At 35.4% G+C, this 15,963-nt stretch overlaps 1 protein-coding gene across 1 annotated transcript; it reads right to left on the bottom strand.

Annotated features, from left to right (window-relative positions):
* Positions 1-2,297: 2,297 nt before the first annotated feature.
* LOC111370506 (putative methyltransferase DDB_G0268948) lies at positions 2,298-3,772 on the bottom strand. The gene is made up of 2 exons (XM_022992226.1): positions 3,461-3,772; positions 2,298-3,216 (listed from the first exon to the last, which is right to left on the bottom strand). The coding sequence occupies exons 1-2, from the start codon at positions 3,608-3,610 to the stop codon at positions 2,572-2,574; spliced, it is 795 nt and encodes a 264-aa protein (XP_022847994.1). The 5' UTR covers positions 3,611-3,772; the 3' UTR covers positions 2,298-2,571.
* Between the last annotated feature and the right edge of the window lie 12,191 nt (positions 3,773-15,963).

Genomic DNA, 15,963 nt, shown 5'->3' with positions numbered 1-15,963 from the left:
TAATAAAATATTGGAAATTGCAGCATTAACATCTATCCTATTGTAATACTTTGAAAAAATCTTCATACCTATGCCCATTCGAAATTTACCAAAGAGCATAATGCTCGTCCATTACTTATAAACATGCATTTCAAACTCAAAACCCAATTTCATTAACAATAAGTATTCATCAAAATCAATTAATTCGAATGGAATACAGAATATTGAATGAGCCCCTGTTTGAGCCCCATTACATTAAATTTCATTACATTTCATTTTTCTCTATCCTATTTTTAATCACACAATCTTTCATAAAATAATATTACACGTAAATCGAAAACTTTTCATTCTTTTTCAACCACTCATTTTCAAAAAAACACTATTCCACCATTAATTTTTCCACGTAATGTGGGTCAAACAAGGGCTGAATTTAGCTCCTTAGAAATTAAAAAAATGCAACTGTCTCCAGTCCAGCATATAAGATCAAGCCTTATCACCATGTTGGATGCTTTACAAGCTTCTTCACTCTTTGATAATTTATTCAGTGGTGGTGATTGTTTATATGTCATTCTATCATGGGTGCACCCCTTGCTCCTTACACGTCTCATTTCTTGATCGCACTCTTGATTTGATTGTATTCTTTGCCTTTTTAAGTATCTTTGATTGTCATTTGGATGTGGGAAGAAATATTACGACCAGCTATAAACCTTATAATACTGATGAAATTTAGTTTCAATATCCTAAATTGGGAACATTAGACACCAATTGTGATAAATTAAATTTTCACAAGATCAAAGTTTTCAAGGAAAAATATAGCTTAAATACCAAATACAAATTCTAGCAAACCATTGGATTAATAGAAAATTGCAGTGCAAGAACAATCTTTATGCATTGTAAAAATTCAAATAGCGATTCATAAATTTTCAAAAAAGGAAAACGAAGAACCAAAATAGCTTTTTCGAGGGGGAAAATATACAATATAATTAATTCTAAAAACATAAAAAAAAATATCCAATCTTCTTCTTTGGAATCGAAGTCAAATCTATGGTGGACAACAAAGAACACAAGATGTTGAATCTTGGCTTTAGGGATTAGGGTTCGGAAAACAGAATTTGAATGCAATTAAAAGAAATTCTGATAAATCAATGAAGAAGGTAAAGCTTGAAATTAGGAATTTTGAAAAGGGAAAGATTTGGTGATCTAATTTATTGAGCACAAATCACAGGAAGCATACAAGATTTGGTTTTTCATTTTTTACTTACAAAATGTCAATATGTTTGGAGTATAAAATGTGGATATGTAATATTGGAATTAATAACTTAAATAGGGTACTCAGTGTAATTTACACATTTTGTTATCTTTCAGTGCTTCCTTTAATAAGAGGATAATAATATGGATAGTATTTATATTATATCATTTGAAGTGGATTCCATGTGGGTTATGAATAAATGTCTTGTCAAATTCTGACTTTAATAGAGAGTATTAAAATGAGTTTACATTCTTGTATTTATTTTTAAGATTGGGAGATAGTCTAGAACTCGAGAGAGCACCACTAAATTAGTTTAGACCTTACACTTACATATGAGTAACCATTTTTATTCTGAATCAACTGAATAGGATCATAGCCCCACCAAATTAGTGAATGCAAGTGTAGTTTAGAATAATAATTGAGTTAATGTGTCAATTTTGTGTATAGGTAGTCTTTTATTGAAAGGTGACTCGAACTTTTACAGGGAGTACATAGCAGGTTAATGTAGGGAGAAGTGCTTAAATCTGATTGATTTCATACCCTCTGTTCAACTATAAAATAAGATCTCAAAATTATTGAAAAAAGACTCGATTTTTCTCTATTAGACATTATTTAATGTCCCTCTTTTGCGTAGAGTTGACTTCGACTAGGCTACACTTGCCTAACATGCAAAGCATATGCCAATCCTCAGCTTCCTTAGTCAAATTTTCAGTTAAACTGCAAATTGCAGAAGTGAGCTATCCAAAGTCTACTATAAATATCCTAAAATGACAGTTCACATAGTTCTAATGTTTTTTCTCCATTAGAAGGAAGCCTTTTGTCAATCGGAGTTTTCTCGTGTCTTGTTTTTTGCTTTGTAACTAAACATGGCAGAGCAAATTCTCTTCAACTTTGTCGAAAGACTTGTTTTGAAGTTGGCATTCTGTGCTCTGAGCTAGATTTGGATTGGCATGGGGGTGTCGAAAAGGAATTGAAAAAGCTCGGAACGAGCATGACCCTTGTTTGAAATGTACTTCTGGATGCCGAAGAGAAGCAAGAGAAGAATCGTGCAGTGAAAGAATAGCTGCAATAAATATAGAAGGTGCCTGTCGAGTATATATTAGTATAAATTCAGTGGATAACAAAACTAGCACGAAGAGGAAGCACTTCGATAAATTCAGATGTTTACAATCTGTTAACTGCCATTGCAATTGGGTATAGATCTGGTTGGCATTGAGATGTCCGCCTGTTTCTAAGTTTAGGAACTTATTTTATTTGAGCATTGAAATACTCATCGAAGTTAACTGATTATTACAAAGACGCTGTTCTCTTTCAAATTTTATTCATGAAAGATGACCAGTCTTTCAACTTGATAACCCAACTTTGCCAATCCTCAAATAAACAGGAAAAGTGACAATCTTTTGGCTTTTCCCATCAGCATTCCAAGCAACCTTAAAATCCTCTAAAACAGCATCAGTCAATAGCTCCACACCCTTTCCTTTGGCAGTTTGGTAGGCAGACCATGATCTTATATATGTAAAATATCCATCCAAATCCATTAACTTCTCAGCCTTGAATTCAAATGGCCCAGTATGATCGACTCCATCAACTGGCTCAAATGGAAAATCAATGGTTCTGTATTTAAGATCAACTAAGTCTCGTTCTTGTTCCCAATACGGACCACTGTCGACGGAGTAAAATCTTCCAAACACAGAGTCGATCTGTGGGTCGACTTCTGGTACAGTGTAGCACCAAGCAGCAATTACTCCATTGGGTTTCTTCAGTATCCATTTCACTTGTTGGTAGAAAGTGGGAAGATCAAACCAGTGCATGGCTTGAGCAATGGTCACTAAATCAACACTGGATTGTAGTGCAATGGTGTGTTCAATCTCAGAAATGGGCATTTTGGGAGGTGTACAAAGGTATCTCACATTTGGAAGTTTGGCAGCAAAATCAAGTTGCTTTTGGCTTGTGTCTGTGCCCACCACATTCTTGTAGATCTTTGCTAACTGAAAAACAATACAGAGGTTCATATTAGGTCGATATATAATTTAACTGAGTCTTAATTCTTTAAATAAATTCTGAACCCACTTGAAGTGTCTCTTTTTCTACTACAATATACAATGAAATCGAGATTTTTACCATCATATCGAGTAATTGAGATTAGGGCTTAAAACCTAAGTCCCGGATCATAATTTGTGAAGAAAACACAAAATTAGCTCAAAATTTTGCAGTTCAAGGAGAAAGACTCACAGATGCTGCAGCCTGGCCACTTCCAGTGCCAACATCCCAAACGAGATCGTGAGATGGAGTTTTTGATGCAATGAATAGGAACAATTCCTGTGGATAACTGGGCCTTCTCTCTGAATATTGCTTTGCCTGCTCAATAAACAAATCTGCCATTTGGTGTGTATATGTATATGTATATATCTCAATGATCGACAGGATTGTATATATATAGGTTCTACTTGGGATGCAAGGAAAAAAGGCATGAACACTGAAGCTTCTTCAATTTTGACCAATCCTAGTGAGATGGGCGTGTTCAATTTCCCTTCCGGCAGTGGCCTACCTCGATTTACAACGTAATTTGTTTTTTATTTTCTGGCATTATTTTATTTTCGCCACAACATTATAGCCCCACTTTGGTTCAGTTATAAAAAGCTGATTAAAATCGAACTCAAAGTTAATAATGTATTTTCACACATTTCATGTTATTGAGGTCAATGCTTGTTCTGAAGCCGCCGATAAAGCTTAAAACTATAAGCGTGAAACTCAATATCTCAATTGCTTGGCGTATAGAGTTTAAGTTAAGAACAATGATTCTATTGACTCCTTTTCTTAATTCAGAAACTCCAATATATTATAAACATGGGGACACATTTTACTAAAACTCGACTTGATTTTAGATTTTTCTACATAAACAAAATTAACTTAAGCATCAAAGTGCCTTCAGCCAACCAACCTTCCATATTTTTCCGGCTAGTCAACTAGTCTTACACATTTTGTTTGCAAATTTCTACAAACTTTGAAGACATAAAAAGAGTTTCGATGTTGAAAATATTTTGACTCTACCATTTCATAAACTATTATAGAAAAAAAATGTTGAACGGTATTTATACAAAGTTTGAGTTTGTAAACAATTTTAACTAAGTTGCCAAAGAAAAATAGGAGACTTGAACTTGGCATCTTATCGTCGTCAACAAATTTCAATGGGCCATGCATCATAAAAACAAAAGCAAAATTGGTTTTGTAATTTGAATTTACTTACACGTTGTAAGGAGAGTATACTTAGAACATCCCTTATAGGACATTCATCCGTCCACTGTATTGTATAAACTTATGTATAGTTGTGAGAATCGATTCAGTCATGAATCTAGCCATACTATCGGGTCGTTGGATTAGTGTGTAATATTATTTAAAAATTTTCCTATCATCGTCATATCTTTATCTTTTTTACCTTTCTCAACTCCTCATGCTACTCTTCAACTACATACTAATATTTTTTTTGTTATTCTCAATCCAATTCCTATCATCATCGTTGCAAATTGTAGTAGAAACTACTAAATGGGACAAGTTCATTTGTACCGAAAGTTGTCCTCCTCTCACAATGCATGCAGGCCCCGCGTGAATATAAAAATTTTCAAATGTAGCCCCACCTCCTTTTGTGAGTAGTAGGTAAATGATTAAATAAAAAAATTATGTATATATAACATGGTCCCTACTAATAATGACAAAAGGTTGTCATCGTTCGAACCCTCAACGAACACTTGACTGTCATTGACCCTTCAGTGATATAATGCACACGACTAGTACCTTTTGTGGGGGAGCCCGTTGTCGATTACTCTTGCCAAGTTTTTAAACATATTTGAAAAGGTTAATATTTTCTATAACGTGAAAAAAAAATTATTTAATTTGATAGTATAGAAGTTACTTTGAACGCTTCAACCACAAAACATAGTCATGTATTATTTACGGTTCTATTTAAAGGAATATATGTAAGTACACATTAGAAAAAAAATCTACTTTTTCGTTTTTTTCATTGAAAAGAGGCTGTTAATAAAATTCTCAAAGAAAAATTTTTTGCCGTTACAAGTTAAATTTAAAGGAATGATTTACTCCCCATTTTGTTGAATATAGTCTCTAATTAATGACTTGTGATAAGTCTAACATATCTTGACATTGAAAATGGACGTTTGGGAGTACTTGTATTGCTTCAATACTTAATTTTGGTTGTATATTGATTATTTTAAGAAAAATCTGATGTTGGATGATATATGAAGAAAGGGAACGTAATCGATTGATAACGACTAAAAAAGAACAAATTACGGAATATGGGGATTAAGTTATTTTATAATTGAAAGATGAAGGATTCATAATGTAAATAGGAAAGGACTCGAGCTAAACCAATAGGAAAATTTAGGGACTAACTTGAACGGGAAGGAAAGCATTAAACCACGTGATGGCAGGGTTTATACTATACGCACACGAGAAGAGAAAATTTATTGCCAGTGTTCAAGGTGAATACTTACAGAAAAGAAATGTTGCCTAATTTAAGTCGACTTCTACATGGAATATTGTGATTCGTCCACAATTTAAAATAATCTTGGAACTATAAATTGAAATTCAGGTGATGTCTTAGTGTCTCTGTAATACCCAAAAAATTTGTACAATATATTATGAGGCATAACTACACTGACAAAAAGTGACCGAACAATTGAGATAATTTCTGCAAAAACTTTTCTTTCATTGTGTTCTCTATTGTGTATATATATGTACAGTCATTTAATGTATAAGGAAACTAAATAAATATAATCCCTAAAAATAATCTAATTGCCAAATATATCCAACTATATATACGGTAACATCCCCCCTCAAATTGATGTTAGGAGGTCAACCAGCAACAATTTGCCAACAAGGAATTGATGCCGCAGTCGAGTTAGTGCTTTGGTGAACACATCTGCCACTTGGAGATCAGAAGAAATGTAGGGAAGAGATATCACTCGATCCATCAAAGTATCACGAATAAAGTGACAATCAACCTCAATGTACTTGATGCAACATGAAATACAGAATTGCTTGCAATCTGAAGAGCATTAGTGTTCTCGGCATGAAGGGGAGTAGGGTAAGTTTGAGAAAACCCAAGTTCCTCCAGAAGACCACGTAACCAAATAATATATAAACAAGCTATGGACATAGCACAATACTCACCTCAGTAGATGGTTTAGAAACACAATCCTGTTTCTTACATTTCCAAGAGATCATTGCATCACCCAAAAATGTACACCAACCCGTAGTAGAACGATGCATATCCGAACATCCAGCCCAATCAGCATCATTGTAGGCCAAAAAGTGAAAAGAAGACCCTTTAGGAAAGAACAACCCACGAGTAGGTGATCCACGAAGATAGCGAACAATACGACGAACAGCTGCAAGATGAAGATGTCGAGGAAAAGACATAAACTGGCTAACCTGATGGACGACATAGGAGATATTTGGATGAGTGGTAGTCAAATAGATAAGACTCCCAACGAGGCGACGATATAAAGTTGGATCGTCTAAAAGATACCCTTCGTCTTTCTAGTATTTTACATTGACTTCCATAGGAGTATCCACAGAAGAAGACTCGTCCATCCCAGCCAACGCAATAAGATCCTGAATATTTTATGCTGGTTTAAGAAAATACCATTAGGCCGATGATGAACTTCCAGTCCCATGAAGTATATGAGCTGACCAATATATTTTATATGAAAAGTGGCATGCAATAATCGTTGAAGCTTCAAAATGAAACCACAATAAGTGCCAATGATGATAATATCATCCACGTAAATCAAAAGAAGTACAATACCCGAGGCAGACTTGTGGAAGAAGAGAGAAGAATCATACTGACTCTGTGTAAAACTGAAGGTAATGAGTGTGGTACGAAACTTTTCAAACCAAGCTCGGCGCCCTACTTGAGGCTTTAAGAGAACATTGTAGTCTACACATATTATGATAAGATGAAGTAGTCATACCAGAGGGAAGCTTCATATAAATCTCTTCGTGAAGATCGCTATAATGAAAGGCGTTCTTCACATCAACTGATGAATTTCCATGACTGGGAGGCAGCAACCACTAAGATTGTTCTAATTGTGGTCATTTTGGCAACAACAGTAAAGGCCTCATCATAGTCAACCCCAAATATCTGTCTGTTACCTAGAGCTACAAGACGAGCTTTATACTTATCCACAGAGTCATCAGAATGAAGTTTTATAGAGAAAACCCATTTACATCCAATAGGGTTCACATGAGGAGGACAAGGTACAACGTTCCAAGTATGATTCTCCTCAAGTGCCTGAAGTTCTGCTTACATTGCCCTTTGTCAATACTCATGTTCCATGGGCTCTTTGTAACAAGTGGGACTGAAAATAGCAGATAAAGTAACTACAAGAGAGATAGGAGAGGAGAAATCATACTGATCAGGTGGACGAGAAGGATGTATAGATCGACGAAGACATATGGGAGTTGTAGCAAGATTTGGAGCCAGGTCGAGATCTTGAAAGGGGCACAGAAAAAATGGCGCTAAACTTACGATTACGTCGTTCATACTCAAGTCCTAGTTTAAATCATGTTACAACATTTGGGGAATAAAAAAAGTTAGGTAGAATAGATAAAGATGTAGAGGGCAGCTCAACATGAGATGAAAAAAAATACTGGTTTTCAAAGAAAACCATATTCCTAGAAATATGGATACGTTAAGCATGAGGATCAAAGCAAACATAACCCTTTTGAGAGACAACATAGCTAAGAAAAGCACACTTAACAAACTGAGCAGTAAGTTTTTTATGTCGCTCACGAATAGGAAGATGTACAAAACAAACACAACCAAAATTACGTAGATCAGAATATGATGGTAAATGTCCAAGCAACCTAAAGTAAGGAGGAGCATGATTTAAAATAGAAGAGGGTAAACGATTAATTAAATGAACTGATGTGGAAAGTGCTTTACACCATAATCGAGAGGGAATGGATGCTTTAAATAAAAGCGTTCTTGCTATATTTAGAAGGTGACGATTCTTTCTCTCAACAACACTGTTTTGCTACGGCATCAAGGACAAGAATGTTGGGATATGATACTTTTGATTTGGTGAAAGTTCTGAAACTCATTTGACATGTATTCTCTCCCAAAATCAGATTGTAAGATCTTTATGTCACTAGAAAATTGAGTTTCAATGAGAGCAAGAAAACGCTTAAAAACTGAAAAGACCTCGACTTTGGCTCTTAAAAAATAAACTCAAGTAAAATGACTAAAATCATTATGAATATAACAAAGTACTTATAACATGCATGAGAAATAATAGGTGAAATCCCCCAAACATCACTATGAACAATATCAAAACATTGTGAGGCACGAGATCCATGATAGGAAAATGGTAGAATTTTACTTTTGCAAAATTTTGCATGCAGTATAATAAAAAAAATGATCAGAAGAACATCCTTTATTACCTAATAAATTAGAAGGAAATAAAATACGAAGTACATCAGAGTTCGGGTGGCCTAAACGTTTATGCCACAACTTATTATCAGTACTAACAACATTACATGCAAATAAAAGTAAATGAGTACTAGGAAAAGGATAAATATGCAAGGGAAAGAGTCGTCCGACTTTAGACCCCTTCGCGATCATCTTCTCGGACATCGAATCTTGCACAACATGACCAGAACGAGAAAAATAAACATCATAATTGTTATCAACTAATTGACAAATCGAGATTAAATTTGTAGAAAGGCTGGGAGACACAAAAACATTAGTTAAAGAAGCAGAAAGGTCACCAACAGCACTGATAGGCATAGAACTACCATTGGCGGTGTGAATTTTTAGATTCCCATCATATTATCTTACATTGGACAGAGGAATAACATTATTGGTCATATGGTTAGAGGCTCTAGAGTTAAAGAACCATAGCTTAGAAGAGGTTGAATGAGTACCTGAAAGTTCAAAAGCAGAGAAAAAAGAATTGATCATCTGTTGTACCCTTTCAGGAGTAAGGGTGGATGCAGAAGCAGGATTAGGAACAATGTACAAGGCTAGAGGCATCGATAGAGGCATGATAGACATTAGTATGCTTCTTTTCTGGTCGAATGGGACAAACAGATATGTGATGACCTTGTTTCTTGCAGTAATTACAATATTTCTTAGGACAATCTTGAGCAATGTAACCAAAAGCTTTATAGTTATAACACTGGACAGCACACATGTCTCGACTGTAATTCCTTTCTTGTGCTGCATAATCATAGTAACAAGAGTACTAATAGTATCCCTATATTCCATGGTAGCCTGAGTAACTATACGTTGCTCCTCACGAAGAAGTTCACCCAAACAAGTATCCAATGATGATACAGGATGACGATTCATCAGATTAGACCAAGCAACCTCAAAATCAGGACATAGCGTCATCAAGAATTAACCCCTTTTGCTTGTCTCATGCATTTTCTGAACAGTCGATAAAGCTTCAGCGGCAACATTAGCATAAATTATATATGAATATTCAGCCTAAAGGTTTTGAAAACCTGAAAAATATTCTTCAATCAAGAGACTTCCTTGTGTCATCACATACTCTAATTGAAAACATCTAGTTGTGTTGTCTTGTTTATGTGGGATTACTAAGGCAATCCTACATAGCAGCAGTTTTAGAAGGTCTCAGATTGAGAATAAGGTGAGGTTCAATTGAACTAAGGATTTAGGTCATAACCCGAGCATCCTTGGTTTTCCATTTGGACAAAGTTTCTACATCTTTAGAGGCGGGATCACTGCCATCAAGATGACCCCATAACTCCTTACCTTTGACAAATAATTGAAATTGAAATTCCCAAGCTAAGTAATTTTTGCCATTAAAACGAACGGGAAAGAATTCTAATTTATCTGATGACATGATGAAGCAAATTATCCAACTAAAATATGACTGAAGTAAATACTCAATCGGATGAGAGCCCAATCAAACAAATTAAAACCAAAAGAAGGCCCAATCAAACAAGGCCTAAACAGTAAACGCCTACCTTAAACCAAAGAAAATGCACTCGGTACCCAAAAACACGCTCTCACCATCACAATCTCTCGATCGGAAGAAAGGACGATGGTGACCTAAGACACCAGCTGTAAAAACTAACCAAAATTCGCTGGAAAAGCCGCCACCAATGTTGTTGGAACCTGAGAGACGCAAAGATACGAGCGAAATTAGACAGTGACGTCACCAAGATCGAAACAGAGGGTTCGTGCTGACAGGAGAGAACCCAATGGGACGATTCGAGAGAGAACAACAAACAATGGCACCGGAATCGGAAAAAAATGCAAACCAAGGGCTGGAAACCACACAGCCACCAACAACTGGCAACCAACACGTCGAACAGGAAGATGAAGGCAATGCTTTAGAACTCTTTCCCCAGCTCTGATACCATGACCAAAAGGGACCGACCATTTGAGATAATTTTTGCAAAAAAATTTCTTTCATTGTGTTCTCTATTTTGTGTGTGTGTGTAGTCATTTAATATATAAGAAAACTAGATAAATATAATCCCTAAAAATAACTCCCAAATATATTCAACTATATATATGTTAACATGCGCTGTTTGAAATTTTAGGGTGACATAGTAACTTAACCATTTACTAGGATCTTGCGTTAATATTTCTAATAATTGGATATATATGAGTTTCCCATAAAATTAGATTTGGGATATCTATTAAATTACTATTGAATTATCTGATATGAAAGTATTTATATAAGTTTAGAATTTTATCATATTATAACTTGAAAATAAGATTTTTAACGAAATTAGAATTTAATGTTTGGAAATATATTGAATTATTATCGGATGATTTAATATAAAGGTGTTTAGATAAATATACTGATGATCTAAGGTATGAAATCATTTTATTAGCTTTAAATGTCTGTATAATGAGCTTTGGATTTTTTTTACAGTGCAAAAAAAATTATGATTATGATATTGGATGTTGAAATTTTAATAAATTAGATAAAGCTGCTTTATATGTAACACTTATTGTAGAATCACATGTTTATATTTTCCTGTAGTAATAGCTACGTCATGTGTATATCTTTTGAGTGGATATATTTAGTTATGAACTACATGAATGCATTTAGATTGACATTAGTTCGGTTATTTTCAAATCAAATGACAATAATAATAATAATAATAATAATAATAATAATAATAATAATAATACTAACGGGGAAGTTTATTGTTTGAGTTTTCTTGATTTGCATATTCACAAGACTAAAAGGCTTTGTCAAAAAGGATTAAACTGTCTAAGGTTAGCTTGTGATTTAAGCGGCCCACTTGTGTCCCCCTCTCCTTACCTGGAAGTCTTTTCAGTTGCTTGTTATTCAATCAATAAAACGAAAAACAATATTGCAAACCCACAAGAAGACTAATATATATAAAGTCCATTTAGTCAAATCTTAGTAGAAACAATGAGAATATAGTGAACAGAAACGTTATTTTATCGTCGTCAGCTATACCAAGATAGTTGAATTGACTTGATTATCGTCTAATATACGATCCCCACATTTAAGGTTTAGATGGTAGCTAACTTAGCATGAGAATTACTGGCTACTATGTGAGAGATGTCGCAACAGCAACACCTCAACAGCTACGAGGCAGGCCGCGAAAATCTTCAATTATAAAAATAGTTTCGCAAGCTGCACCCACTTGTGTTTGAAGGTGGTCCCGATCCACTGGTTGCTGAAGAATGGTTTTGCTATCTTGAGCATATCTTTAGATTTATGGAATGTACTGACCGACAAAAAATCTTTTGTGCAATATTTATGATGGAAAAGTAAGCAGGTCATTGGTGGTCCTACACCGAGGAGCAACAGTGTAACCTTACATGGGCACAGTTCAAAGAGGTAGTACTCCAGCTACCTTAGGAGATAAGAAGGAAGCAGAGTTTCTTGAGCTGAAGCAGAGAAACATAACGCTTACCGATTGTGAATTTGAGGAGTTATCCAGATTTGCCCCACACCTGGTGGACACAGAAGAGAGACGAACTTGATACTTTGAGTGTGGACTAAGAACTGACATTAGAAAAGCAGTGTCAGTATTCCAACTAGGTACTTATCAGGGAATTTTGGATAAGGCTCAAGTATACACCTTTGATGATGACCAAATTTATAAAAGTAGTAAGCAACAGATTGTCTACTTAGATAAGCACAAATGGTGCAACAATAGCAAGAAGAATGGAAAAGGCCCCAACAAGAAAGGAAGGACAGAAACAGATGCCAATATTCGTGACAAGGATCTATAACCTCTTTGTCCTAAATGTCAGAAACTTCAAAAATGAGAATACTTGGCAGGAAAGGGTATCTGTTACAGATGTGGCAAGCCAGGATACGTCGCCAAAGATTGCATTGAGGGACATTCAAAGAAGGCTGAAGCTCAAAAGGTGGGCAAGGCTAGAGTTTTTGCTTTGACACAAAAAGAGGTAGAGCTCGACTGCAATGTAATGACATGTATCATATCAATCTCTGATTTGCCATTTTTATATTAATTGATTCAGGAGCAACACACTTGTTCATTTCTTCAATATTCGTTTCAAAGTCAAATATAGAATGTGCTTAATGCAAATTACATGGCGAGGAACCTAAATTTAGAAATGGATGGAAAGATTATAAAAATAGATTTAGTGGTCCTAGGTATGAAAGATTTTGATGTTATACTTGGAATGGACTGATTGTCGAAAAATCATTTAACCATTTGTTGTTTCGAAAAGGATGTAATTTTTCAACGACTTGGTGAAGAAGAATTTCACTTCTTTGGAATAAGGGTGAAACCTCTACCCCGACTTATATCAGCGGTGCAGGCTGTACAAGTCAGCTTAAGGGTTCTTAGTATCTTTGACCAGCACTGATTAGAAAGAGTTAATCATTGATGAAGTCTTAGTGGTTAGGAATTTTTCAGATGTATTCTAGAAAATTTACTTGGAATGCCTTCAAATCGAGAAGTCGAGTTCACTATTGACCTTGTATCGAGTGCCACGCAAATTTCGGAGGCTCCTTATCGTATGGCACCAGTACAACTTCAAGAATTGAAAGTACAATTGTAGGAGTTGCTAGACAAGCATTTTATTAGACCTAGTGTCTCACTATGGGGAGCTCTAATATTGTTCATAAAGAAGAAGGATGGATCGATGAGAATGTGTATCGATTATTGAGAGTAGAATCATATTACAATTAAAAATAAATATTCCCTTCCTAGAATTGAAGATTTATTTGACTAGCTACAAGATGCCAAGGTCTTCTCGAAAATTGATTTAATAGCAGGTTATCATCAGTTGAAAATTAAAGCAACTAACGTTTCTAAAATCGCATTTAGAACTCGATATGGACACTATGAGTTCTTGGTGATGCCCTTTGGCTTGACAAATGCGCCAGCTACCTTTATGGATCTCATGAATTGAGTCTTCCATAACTATCTGGATCAGTTTGTTATCGTCTTCATTGATGATATACTAATCTATTCGAAGAGTGAGCATGAACATTCAGCCTAAGGATTATTCTCGAAATACTGAAGAAGGAGAAGCTCTATGCTAAATTCAAAAAATTGAAATTGACCCGAGTAAATTAGAAACAATTACCAATTGGCCTCGACCAACTAATGTTAGAGAAGTGCGTAGCTTCTTAGGATTAACACGTTACTATAGGCGATTTATTGAAGGGTTTTCAAAGATTGCCATCGTAATGGCTCAATTAACGGGAGAAAATGTGAAGTTTCAATGGACGGATACGTGCGAATAGAGCTTTTAAGAACTAAAACAAAAATTGATCTCAGCTCCAATTTTGACCATACCTAAAGGGTCAGAAGGCTTTGTTATCTATAGCGATGCTTCTAAACACGGTCTAAGATGTGTACTTATGTAGCATGGTAAAGTTATCGCATGTGCTTCCAGATAACTAAAGTCCTATGAAGAAAACTATCCAACGCCTGACCTGGAGTTAGCAGCAGTAGTTCATGCACTAAAGATATGACAACACTATCTCTACAAAGCTAAATGTGATATTTATATGGACCACAAGAGCCTAAAGTACTTCTTCACCCAAAAGGAATTGAATATGAGACAATGCAGATGGCTAGAAATGGTGAAAGATTATGATTGTGCCATTCATTATCATCTAGGAAAGGCCAATGTAGCGGCTGATGCATTAAGCAGAAAGATGGTACGACATTTGATAGCTATACCTACTACACAGAAATCATTAATCAAAGATATAGATAACTTACGACTTGAGGTGATCTTACCTCCAGTAGATATTGCAGCACAAATTGCTGCTCTTTCAGTTCAACCTACTATTCGAGATCGAATTAAGAAAGCTCAAGATAGTGATCCATTTCTACAAAAGATTAGAGGTGAAGTTGGCACTGGCAAACGAAAAGGTTTTCAGCTAGCTGAAGATAATACATTGATGTTTAAAGAAAGATTGCGTGTACCGAAGGATGAGAAAATACAAAAAGAAATATTAGAAAAAGCTCACTTCGCCCCCTATGCAGCACATCTTGGAGGAACAAAGATGTATAAAGATCTTCAAAGCACACATTCTGGTGGCGAAATATGAAAAGAGGAATAGGTCTAATTGTAGAGAAGTGCATGTTTTGCCAGTAAGTGAAAGCAGAACATCAAAGACCGTTAGGATTATTAAACCCACTAGAAATTCATGAATGGAAATGGGAGCACATTGCCATGGATTTTGTAATTGGTTTTCCAAAATCAAATAGAGGAAATGATGCAATCTGAGTTATTATTGATAGATTGACAAAGTCTGTTCACTTCTTACATTATATGTTAGAGAAGTGATTAGATTACATGGGACCCTCGTCTCTATTGTGTCAAATAAAGATCCGAGATCACTTCAAAATTTTGGAAAAGTATGCACAAGGAAACGTGGACTAAGCTAAACTTCTAGATAGCTTTCCATCCACAGTCAGATGTTCAGTCAGAGAGGACTATTCAAATTCTTGAAGACATGCTTCGAGCATGTGTCCTAGATCTTGGAGAAAACTGGAAAAACATCTACGATTAGTAGAATTTGCCTATAATAATACCTATCAAACTACTATATGAATGACTCATTATGAGGCTTTGTATGGTAGAAGGTGTAGATCTCCAACTCATTGCGATGAATTTGGTGAGCGAAGAATTCTAGGGCATGAGATTATTGAGCGAACAGTTTAAGCTATTGAGAAGATTTGGGCTAGAATAAAGACTGCCCAAGATCGATAGAAAAGTTATGCAGATAATAGGATGAAGGATCTTGAGTTCGAGGTTGGTAGCAAAGTTTTCCCAAAAATAACTCCTATGAAGAGAGTTGTTCAATTTGGCAAAAGCGGAAAACTCCAACCAAGATACATAGGACCTCTTGAGATTTTGAAACGTGTGGGAATTGTGGCTTACGAGTTGGCATTGCCTTCTGAACTTTTAGCAGTACACAATGTCTTTCATATCTCTATGCTTCAAAAATACGTATCAGATCTTGGCCATGTGATTAATCCTAAACCATTAGACATTCATTCAGATCTAACTTAAGAGGAAACTCCAAGCGTCATCTTGGATAGGAAGATTCGAACACTTCAAAAATAGAAAAATTCCATTAGTAAAAGTTCAGTGGCGGAATCACACGATGGAAAAGTCCACTTAGGAACATGAGGTAGATGATGAGTGCTCCATACTCATTATGTTTGTACCACGTCATTCGTTATTTTCCTATCCTTGA

This window comes from Olea europaea, chromosome 2, assembly GCF_002742605.1.
Source record: "Olea europaea var. sylvestris chromosome 2, O_europaea_v1, whole genome shotgun sequence".
In the NCBI taxonomy this organism is placed as follows: Eukaryota; Viridiplantae; Streptophyta; class Magnoliopsida; order Lamiales; family Oleaceae; genus Olea; species Olea europaea.
This window is presented reverse-complemented; position numbering and strand designations above follow the sequence as displayed.